The sequence below is a fragment of the Ceratina calcarata genome, unplaced genomic scaffold (assembly GCF_001652005.2).
Source record: "Ceratina calcarata isolate Rehan_Ccalc_2016 unplaced genomic scaffold, ASM165200v1 scaffold297.2, whole genome shotgun sequence".
Classification (NCBI taxonomy): domain Eukaryota; kingdom Metazoa; phylum Arthropoda; class Insecta; order Hymenoptera; family Apidae; genus Ceratina; species Ceratina calcarata.
The window spans coordinates 1,961,454-1,973,207 of record NW_017152138.1 but is presented as its reverse complement, the minus strand read 5'-3'; the positions used below and the strand labels follow the sequence as shown (position 1 = coordinate 1,973,207).

Genomic DNA, 11,754 nt, shown 5'->3' with positions numbered 1-11,754 from the left:
TTTTGGGATTGACTGTATAGCCAATATATCCTTAAATGACTTCATATCGCATTTAGTAATCTCTTCTCGGTGGTTGCCGCCGATTATTGATTTTAAACCTACGATCGACGTTCATCTGCCTCATCTATTTTGATTTGTTTAAAATAATAAAGCTTAAAATATTCAAATATCGAAAAAAGCAAAAACATTCCTGATGGCGTGATTCTGGTATGAGTACACGAACATAGCGTGTGCGATGGCATATCGAGCAGGAGACCATCCATGCTGATCGATCTTCCGGTGTGGCGCGACTAACTGTGAAAAGCTGTCGCCACCGACAGCGTCGTCGACGACGTCGTCGTCCTCGTCCTCTCTCTCCTTGCTTGCGGTTCGCTCTAGATATGTAGTGCCGTTTCTTCCTTGTATAAGTGAGCGAGTACACGCCACGGTGTTGTGTTCTCGTATCGGCGTCCCCCTTCAGTACGTCGTCCGATAACGAGCGTGTTTTACGCACTACACCAAAATAATCCGATTAGCGGGCCAAGCAGGTCTTTAAAAGGCGCCTTCGAAACGGGAAAAGGGCTGGGGAAAAAAGGAGGTCCTTAACCCCCTTCAGTCTCCGACTCGGCATCAACTTTTTAACGAACGCTGGCGACTAATCAGACTCGTAAATTCAAAAAATTCTCATCCCGTCCCTTCTTAAACGGTCCACGAGATCTGTGGTCGTTCGAATTTTCAATAGTTTGCATAACGTTAGGTGAAAGTCGGATTGGAAAGGTAAGGGCCGCTTGACGCGATCCGTTTCGAGTCCGAGGCTGAACCTCTCCGGTTGAAAGTGGAATTCTTTTTTCTCTTCACTCATGTCGGGCACGCGCGCTAATTTCTAACTTCAATTCAGTTTACGCTATCCCATTCGTTGGGAAACGTACAATATCGTCTTCGCTTCTCGCGCAGTTTTCTATGGCGAAAATTGGCTTAAGTAGATTGGAGAATTTAAAATTTATTTGACGTTCTCAAATAGGATAGGGGAGGAACGGCGAGCGCGAAAAACGGTCGCCGATATCCTCAGTACTCGAGACGCCTGATTATCGATTTGCCGCGGGACCGTGTATACAATAACCTCTTAGTACACAACTTGTTTCCACAGAAAACAGCGGTATCAGATTTCAAGGGATCGTTTGCCGAGCGAACCTCCACGCGTCCTGAATAATACACATGCATGAATACGTATTTTGCATATTAAAAATCGAGCATTGCTCAGCTCTCGTTAAATCGAAATAATATTCAACCACTCTTTTTACTTGTTGCGTCTTAAAAATTGGAGGAGTAAAACGTAGAAGCAAAAGGGGCGAAACAATGACGACGAGAAGGAATTAAACGCGTTTTCCAATATTTACGAATAACCGCAGCCGATTAACCAGAAAACCGACAGCGAACGAGTGACCCCTGTTTTGAGTCCTGCCCTGGAGGGGATGAATTGACCACCGACGAAACGAAGCAGCGCGGGTGTAACGTAACGCAGTGCAATGAATTACAAACTACGAGACGAGAACAAAGAGCAACGATATCGTAATATTATGCTTTGTTCCGTTAACATTATTCCAGTAATAGTGAGTAAAATATACATAAATATATTTTTTTAATTTGAAATGGGATTAAATGTAAAAAAGGGAGAGGTAGGTAAAGTGAATAAATAACGCCAAGCTATTGAGATATTCGGAAGGTAATCCGATTAGATAGAAGTCAAGGACAAGGCGAAGGAGAATCGATAAGATAATCGTGAAAAGAATCACGGTGGCAACTCGACGAATAACGTTTAGCGGCGCAGTAAACGATGCGAACTCCTTGTCGACTACTCCAGAAGCTCCCACTAAATCTTACTTCAATAAACACTCCGTAGAGCGTGTAACTGGAATTAGTCGGTGTTCATCTGCTCGCAGATTAGTCGAGGGCTTAACGATCGTTCCATGGTCCGATGGGAATCGACCGTGCGACTTATTACTTCAATGAGACACGATCGCGTGGCATTAATTAATTTCCGTAGATAAAATCGTTCCAATTTCGCTTTTCATGTATCCATCTTCGTTTATAGACAATTAAATATCGATTGAAGCTACGACGCGATCGAACGCAGAGTCGGTGAACGAAGGCAAACTAAAGGGTGAATCGGGGACGCGTCGAGCAAACGCAAAGGTTCGCATCGACCTAAGTGTTTAGTTTCTAGTCAAAGATATTTAGGGGGATTTCGAAACACGACGAGAATTGTCCGGCTGCCGTTTTGTTTAAACCTGCTGTTCACGGATTTCATACCATGACGCATTGAGAACGCAATCGCTATGTGTGCGTCCGTAAATACTGTATGTGTACTGGCGGTAGTAAAGAAAAAGACAGACGAACAGAGGCCGCGTAAAGAGGAAGGGAATCCACAAGCAGTGAGTAGATCCAAGCTGCGGGGTGAAGGAGCGAAGAGGATGGAGCGACGATGTCAGCGTGCGAGAGTCAAACCAAATCGATGAACGAGAAAGAGGGAGAGAGGTCCAGGCACGGGCACGGAATAGAGCGAGATGAGTGTCTACCGATGGAGCGAGTAAGAGCGAAGAGTAAATATACTATAACCCGGGGTATGGAGAGAGAGGAGAACAAAGTGAACGAGAGAAGAGAGAAGTGTAAGCTCATCACTCAGCGGAAGAAAGGGGAGTGAGTTACCGAGCGGACTGCGGGAGCGAGCGAGAGGAGTGTATAACGCGTTGAAAAGGGAAGGATTATCGAATGGTAGGAGCGAGACCGAGAATCGAGACTGAGAAAAGAGTGGACGGACATGGACGCGTGCGATGAAAAAGAGCGGAGAATGAGACTCGATGAGAAGCACAAAAGTGTGCGCGTTAAAGAGGAATAAAATCATACGAGTTAACGAGTATAAAGGAAGAGAGCGGGATGGAGAAAGACTGTCCGAGCGAGCGAAAGGAGGGAAAGCAGCCACGTGACAATCGTACAAGTAAGAATGGTAAACGAACCAGAACAAAAACCGTTCCTTCTCCTTTTTCTCCTCCGGGGGTAGGCTGGAAAAGGGGAGAAAAGAATTTTTCGACCAAGCAAAGTAATAGCGAGCTGCGCTCTCTACTTCAGCGACAAACATTTATCCGCAAATCTACTATAGCGGTGCACTTGCGTTTCGCGTGCTCGTAGTGCACTGCACGATGCGATGTTAACGGTACATTCTTACTTACCTGTACACTGCATTCCTCGCGATTATTATAAACATTTAATTCCGCGATGGCAAGCCCCGATACCAAAACACCGTGACGAGTTTCAGATTCTTTACCTTCGTACCTTGTTCTTTAATTATGGAAATTTACGGAAAGTATACGATCGATAAGTATCTTCGTTTGCGGAAAACGCAACCTTTATCTCTCCCTTCAGACGGAAAGAAAAGAAGCTGAATCGTTTTATTCATTCGGGCAACGATATCGATGAAAACCGATTTCTGTATTTTCCCTTGACTTTCCACAAATTATTCGTATCGAAGCGTTATCGATACATATTCTATGTTTCTGTATCTTCCGAGCGAGGCCAAGTCGACCAGTAGGAATTAAAATATCGAGCGTCTCCGGATAGCAAGAGTTTGGACTGCGTACGAGTAAAGAACAGGCAGACGAGAACCGAAGCAGATAAACAAGAAAAGGAAAAGAGTAAATCTGGCTCGCTCGCACCAACCTCGCCCCTCTTCCACAGCTCATCGATAATCTCCTCTTTGTCCGTCGTTTTCCTTCTCCGATCGACAGGCATCGAAGGAGAATCCCTTTTTGTTTCGCTACTGTTTCATCGATGTTCAAGCGATTTTATAATTGATACCCTCACGTAACATCTTCGAACCTGTGAAACTTTTTACACACTTCGAAATGGCGACAGTTTCCGACGTTTATAGTAATTGCGACAAATGCGCAGACATGCGAATCGGAACTTGTTTTGTAAGTGGCACTCGCTTCTAGTTGAGAGCATTCGGCTGTCTAATAATTGAACAAACACGAGTCACCGAGACTTCCTGAGTCTGGAACAGATTCAGGATTCCTATTTCTGGCCTCGCTTCCATATCCGATCCTACGGGCCCTCCACCCGGTCGGTCCAAGGTTTCCGCTTTTTGAGCAATGATTTCCTCGTCTATTTTTATTCGATACCTAGGAGGTATGCCTGTCATTTCTTGGCCATTCAGATCTCAGTGTCTGGTCAGGTCAGGAGGAATATTTAAAATCGTTTCGTTTTTCGAAAGTAATAAAAGAATTCTGATACGAAGTTTCTATTTTTGGCGATGGCCAGCGACTAAATTTAGAAAACAAAACGTTTAAAATCGACGAACTATAGAACAAACTGGGAACGGCTACGATACTAGTCAGTCGAAAGCTTTTTTGTCTTGCTGTGTGTACTTATTTTATCATATAGTTTAGTATTTGTAATTAAAGGGACGTCTTGAATACAGAGCCTGACACTATAAAGAGATTGCGATCGTTTATTGGAAGTATCGAGATATAGTTCGATCAATCTGACGTATCAGAGGCAAAGAGCTTTGACAGTGTCTCTGCGGGATCCTGGTAGGATTTACCGAAGGGTTAAAGGGGTTAAACAGTCAAGACCTTTCGAATTCGAGGTCTTCGTAGGCAACTACGGATTGGCTCTCTTTACAACCAAATTCATCCATCGACTGGCTCGCCGAGAAACGTCGAGATTGAATGCATCGAGAGGAGGAGAAGGACAGCTCGATGGCGTGGCCAGTAGCGGAGAAAGGAAGTTTAGCGTAGAAAACGGATCGAAAGTTGTTGAGAGCGCACCGTTCGTCTCGCAGCCAAGCGCATCCTGTCGGGTAAAGACCTTTTCCATCCTTCGTGCGCTATCATCTTCGATCTCGACTCCATTCCCGCATTTTACTCGATATTAAAAAAAGGATTTTGCAAAAAAGAATCCATAACGTAATTCAATAATTTCGTGATTCATCACTCGAGAGAGAAAAGGACAGAAAGAGCTATCGGAAATTTCCTTTGAATTTGATTTTCACGTTTAACCACGTCGAGTCGGTGCGCGCAGGAAAATTGCAGCGTACTCACGAAGGACGGTCGTGGAAGCAGAGAAGGTATTATACATATACATACCTGCATAGGAATGGTCGAGCGACGCTAACGGTGAGAAACAGGGAACGAAGTACAAACCGTAAGCGATGGAAGGAAGAGGACAGAGTACGGCTTGCTCGCAGGTTGGTGGAGGAAGAGAGGAAACCGCGTGAAGGGGAAAATCGTCTCGCCTCGACTCGACTCATGTCGTAGCGGTACTTGTTTTCTTCTTGACATCGCGTATCTTGTTGCTACAAAATTGAGTAACTACACAGCGAGACACGTACCGTGACCAGCCGAAAGTTACATTTGCTCGAATTCAACTTTTCCTCATCTGGACAAGCTGCATAATAATATATACATATATTATCTTCTTGCAGTCTGAACATTCATGAATGCATTATAAGAATGTCCGCGTTGTACAAAGGCTTGACGATTTCAAGAATTTACGAGGGGTAATTGCCGTTTACGGGATTAGGTTTATTACAGGAATAAAACAGGGTTTTCGTCCGATCGTAAAGGAAATGAATGAGCTAGTTATAAACTTATATAAGTATATATAACGGAATTCATTTTGAGTCCCGATTCGCGTCACGTTACAATCGTACACCTTCTTCCACACCCTCGCCTATCATTACTCGTGCACGAAGCTCGACTCGACAGATGCTTGGTCACGTGTTGCGCGACGCAGATGCGCGTCAAGCAAAACCCAGGACGTCGTTGACCGTACAATGTAGCGAAACCAATCTATCCCAGTTTACACATTTACATTTACACGCACGTTCTCTCCGACATCTCAATTAATTGCCTGCGCATTTTTCAAAGGAAACGTTGCAGAGTAATATCTGATCTTAGAACAAATAGATGATCAAAGTTAGATTCGATCAGTCGTATCGATCTCTCGTTCCAATTTATAGACGTCTACGTCATCGCGTGTGATTCGGTGCTCGAATAAAATGAGCGATGATTTTGTGACATCGGCTCGTGCTCGGCGCAGTTCTAGTCTCAAGGTTGCCAATTCGCATTAAGGTTTCTCTATGCATCAAGTAAACTCTACTATACGCGGGCTACTCAATTTTCAAGATCAACAAAAGGAAACCTAGCGAAGTCGATGCCGTTTGTGAGGAATGTCGGTCGGTTTAATATACGTATACGTATTCGTATGTACCGCTAGGTACAAATAAGTGCGAACTCGGTCCGCCTATTTTGCGCCGTACTGCGCATCATTCCACCACTTTGCATTCCCTCCTCTCGTATAACCACCAACCGCTTCTCTCGTACCTTCACCCCGATCGACCCCTCCCTCGTTCTAACACGAGATAACTTTCGTTCGAACTGGCCTAAAATGTTACGGCATAACTTGAGACAAAGGACGTAGCGGAACTTGTTCCTCCAAAAGCCTTTCATTCGAAATGAACTTCCTTAATGATGCATCTTTGAGCAGATAGCCGGTTAGGCACGATTGTCCATTCAATGCAATCCAATTTTCGAATAATGCAGTTCGTCCGGCGTTGTCCCTATTGCTGTTAATTTCCTTCACGCGGTTAATAATAATTAATGAAAACGCGAGAAGTTCCTCGCGTACATACGATTTAGGTTTTAAACGAACATGCTTAATTCAGTAAAACGTAGTGACCCGAACGGTAACGCACTTTTTTGCATCGTACAACTACGTGCGAAATCTGCTTCCTGATTGACTTTATACCGAATATCGATTGGCCCCAGAGTTTCACAATCCGACGCGACGTGTTCCGTACGCTGTCTCGTAATTGTTTCCATACAGCGCACGATTTGCATAATAGCGGGGCACAATCAGAAGCTGAAAACCGTAAGGCTAAACCAGTTGCTGAATTACGAGACACAAAACATCTTTGCCACGTGATCAGAGATTGATAGGATTTCGTTCCAATATCACTTCGCGCGTTTTTTTCATCTATTTGTCAGCGGGACCGCGAGATGATAATGACCCGCATCCGCATACTTTGCTCGATGATTTCTCGATGAAAGTTCTACGAGCGATCCTGTTGGTAGGCCAAGCAAACGGAGAGCCGAAAGTAAACTGGAAACGATCAATTTTTCAACAGAGGGAAGAAACGGTAGGAAACGGTTTATTCCCTCGACGGAAAAAAGCATGGGGTTGCGGGGGAGGGAAGGAGACGATCCTACGATCGAGACGAGGAGTCACCTATAGCTCGACGCTTTCATGCGACGGCCCTTTTAAGACCTGGCAAGAAAACACACGGGGGTATCTCCGACTTGCCGCGAAAGTGCTCTCTTAACCCTCTCGTACTTTGCCCTCCTTTGCTGTTCTTCAGCCCGTGCCGGTCGCCGACTCATCGCTGGATATTCTCATTAGATTACGTACATCGAAGCGGAAAAAAAGCGACGCGATCCGGGCCCCCGTTATATTCGGATCCGTAACTAAAAACCAGAACGTGAATCCCGGTCGGCCGAACCGAAATTATTTGCTTTTACTCGGTGAAAGGAAGCGACACGCGTGGCAGGAAGGCGGGGAGATGCGATGACCGGTACATTAACGTGTACTTTTACCTTAAATCGTTCACCAGTTAAGTGTGCTGGATTACTTTCGTTTTCGTTTAACCACCCACCGTAGATTCCGTAATGATTGGACTTATCGATTATATCACAATTTCACGCGTGCACTAACTTCGAATTCTTTCATAATGACATCAGAGAGAGAGAGAGAGAGAGAGAGAGAGAGAGAGAGAGAGAGAGAGAGAGAGAGAGAGAGAGAGAGAGAGAGGGAGAGAAGTAACATTGGAGTTAGTGGCGAAGCCGCAGTTTGGAATCGTTAAATGTAAAGGAGACTAAAACAGGCCATCGAAATAGTTTCGTGGCACGAATGAGTATGTAAGGTCCGAATTATCAGTGTAATCGTAGAAACGGAAGCCGAGACCTGTGTTGAAAGTCAGCGTTCAGCGTAAAGAAATACGTACGTAGTAAAAGCTTCACCAAGGCGAGATTACCAAACAAAGGCTTAAGGGACAGGTTTAACGATTCGATACGCTAACGAACCTTTTTTTTTCGTTTCCGCGCACGCTATCGTGGCCTGGTCTCTGCTAGAGATGGCCGTGCACGCGCGCGCACACCACGATATTTCACCTGAATGTTCGCACAAAAGCGCACGGCGCATTATCATATCGCATTACGGTACTTACACTCGCGTACATCTACTAAATTCCACGTATGCCATCAGGTATAATGCACCCGTCCTATCCACCATTAAATCAAACGCGAACCACCTAGCCTAGGCTGGTCGGACAGTTCATTTGGTTCGTCGGTTACGCTGTGCGCGCTCGTTGCACAGTTAACAGTACAGAAATCGTAGCTTTCCTTCTAGCTGAGGCGACAATTACGATTTTAGCCGTGTCTCGTTTGGCTTACGCATTGCATTAATCGCGTACCAGTACTTATAAGCGGTAGCGTGATGTATATCAGAACGTAGATCGAACGGGGGCCACTTAACGTTACCCCAGTTCGTTTAATCCTACCCCCAACTTATCGCATTGGGCAAACCTCGCACCTGTTCCGTAGTTCCGCGACAATCAAAAGAGCCCGGTCGGTCTCGTGAGAAAAAAGGTGGCGATCGTTCGAACGTGATACATACACAGTTAGTTGATAGGTATGAGTAGGTTTTTCGGCGACAGGTTTTCGTACGTATAAGAGTTCATCGTCGGGGAAAAATCGCGGCGTTCATCTTGTATACCGAAGGACGTGTATGTAGAGGCTTGAGCAGAAGATATAAGCAGTGGGGACCAATGACAGAGGGGAAACGAGGAATAGTAGAGGGCCATGGGGTGGATGGACGCGGGTTGACGAGGGGGCAGGTACGAGAGAACGAGAATGATAAGGAGAGAGACGCGAGAGAAAGAGAAAGATGGGGTGGCTGAGCGAGAGAGTAGACGATGGGGAGAAAAGGACTCGAAACTCGTGTCGTAGCGGTACGACGTTCGGTCGGGTATCTCCGCATCGTCGGGCACACGCTCGGCCGGTGTCGGCTCGCATACGCGCTCAGTTCGCTCAGTCGTGCTCCGGCCTCGATTGCGTATGAACGTCGCGGGCGGGAGCCACTCAATAGGATAAAGTGTTTTCTTCTTGTACGGTACATACGTCCGCCGCGTGTAACAGTGTGTACGTGTACACGTATAGACCTTTGGTAGTCGTGCAATCGTACGTCAACGTACGGGTATATACTCTCGCTTACCCAGTTTATCTTACGGTTCTCTCTATCCCGCGTAAGACTCGTACGTAGTAGTGTGAACAACTAATAAGGTGTCGCGTGCGAACGCAGTAACAATAAGAGCAACGGTACGATATAGTAGTGTGTTATCTTGTGACTGATAGATATAAGTACGCAAGCAAGAGTGCGGCGACAGCAGTGACGAAGGGACCGAGTCTAACGTGTTCCGATTAACTTCGTTCCGTTAGTCAGCCGAGTGTGTGGCAAAGCCGAGAGTGGCTGCGAGAGCAGGAAGGAAGAACAAAGAAGCGGCCGTCCTCCACACTGCCAGTCGGTAGAAGCAAAGCGAAGACTCTGTCCCCTCCTGAACCCTATCTTCTCTGTCTCTTCATCCCTTTCTCTGCGAATTCTCATCTCGCTCCGTTCTCCTACACTATACCTTCTTCTCCGCATCTCTCGTACCTCCTCTTTGTCTCTTCGACATCGACACGATCGTGTGTGGACACCGACCGAGAAGTTTTCGTTTCGTCTCGAGGTAAAGTGATTTTCTATGACGTCATGACAGCGATGTCAAGTTGAGCAACCTCCATACCATGCGCCGCGTCACCTATTTGTTCCCGTACTCCACCGTGACTCCCTTTACGCCACCCTCCTTGGCTATCCTTACCCCTTCTCTCGCTTCCCGCTTCGCGTAGTCACTAAATGTATAGCGCGCGCGACGATTTTACGACGAGTAGCTATAGCACGCGTAGCGTATTACACAGCATCTATCATCAATGGATAACGCGATCTGGGAAAAAACGTTGACGCTTGGGATTTTTTGCGTGGGCGTTACTCCGGAGGATTGATGAACCGTGAGTACGAGCTAGTACGAGTCCTTCGAGTAACTCGACCACTTGAAAACAGGGTGGCGTACGTTTTGTTCACACTGCCACGGTATTGTCGTGAATAATGCGGGTCTGAGGTTGAGATTACACAACATTTTTTTTTTTCTCTTTCGCTAATAAGTATTAACGCGCGTTGAGTAAGTTGCTAGAGGAGATATAATTATTTTATTAATTCTATACTCCTTGATAGTACTCCGTTTTATATAATATCAACGAAGATTAAGAGTAGATTGAATGCGGTGTCTTTTTTCTTGCTGGTAGCAGCGCGAAACTATTCGTTACCGTTTTAATCTCTGCTCTATCTGGTGTTGTAGCAGCGGTTCGATATATCGTTACAGCATATCTAAATACATAGTCCGTAGTTTTCGATTTATCACGTTCAGCGGCTGCTTAGGGAATGCTATTAAGTGGATTGCCTAGCCGTTATCGATTTTGTACGTTCGATTCGTAACGTATGATCTTGGCCAATTTGTAGACACAAGCTTCACTTAATTTTATTTTTAAGTGAAGGTAACAAGCGCAATAAGAACCTCTTTTTCTAATATTTTACTGCTAGAAGCAGGTATTTAAGGGTCGACGAAGACTGTAAATATGTATACGTGGGGCAGGGTAGAAAAAGGGATCGGGAATTTACCGTACAGCCTTATTCAATGGTACCCGGTCGGGTCAAGGGATGAATAGCGACGCGATAATCCATATTTTCCCAAGAGTTTTTCGAGGCCGATGAGTCAGAACATTTTCGTCCTGAATGATTTAGGTGACACTCATGAAACCCTGATCGAGCATTAACATACAAGCTGATCGGGACAATTAATTCTCAAATAATTACATTGCATATGAAAATTTTTACACAACGAAGTCGTTTAGACGAAATTCTTCTCCTTTTCACGCTATTCCCGATTTCTTTGCTTCTTTTCTCCTCTCGGGTGACCTGTGTCGCACATGTGCGCGGATTTACGAATAGAGCCATGTATCGAGTTATTATCACGAGAACCACATTAACCCCTGACTATAGCCAAGCGATAACAAGAGCCACCGATGGAGTATCCGAATCTATTTTGCCTATGTGCGTTCAGATTATGGCATGAAATTGCTGGCTCGTATACGCTCGTCGATAAAAGCATCAGAAAATGTCGAGCTTCAGTAGTTAGATTGTAAACGGTCGTCAAGTCATAAAAGAAACACGCATCAATAAAAAGATAATAATTTGATGAAAAATTATTATTATATCACTCGGGTGATTTATGACAGAAGCCAATAGGCTTCCAAGTTTTCCGCATCTGTTCGCTAAATGTATGCAATCCACTTTTAATTCGTCTTATCTAATGTCTATTCGTCGCGAATAGCCGTCGACGCATCGACGATTTTACAACTAGTGTTTTGTTTAGTGTTTGTCAGTTGTTATTCGGCAAGACTATTACGCAGTTCAATCGTAAATGCGTACGTACATACACACATATGCAAAGTGTCATTGCCCGATAATTGTTCGATTCGGTCGCCAGAGCGCAACGCTTGGCGCATCGAAGCCTTTAAGGTCCCTTTACACTTTATACATACATATACGTATATGACGCGTGCCGCGTGCCCC

The 11,754-nt window shown here is 45.2% G+C and overlaps 1 protein-coding gene across 2 annotated transcripts in view; it reads left to right on the top strand.

Moving 5' to 3' along the window:
- LOC108624119 (uncharacterized) overlaps positions 1-11,754 on the top strand; it is a 48,068-nt gene that overhangs the window by 21,043 nt on the left and 15,271 nt on the right. The window contains exon 1 of one of the 2 annotated variants that reach the window (XM_026812742.1): positions 10,110-10,133. The exons of the other annotated variant lie outside the window; for it this stretch is intronic. Within the exon in view, the coding sequence (XP_026668543.1) occupies positions 10,127-10,133 (7 nt within the window). The 5' untranslated portion in view covers positions 10,110-10,126. Of the gene's footprint in view, positions 1-10,109; positions 10,134-11,754 lie in introns of those variants that run through there. 2 annotated transcript variants of the gene reach the window in all.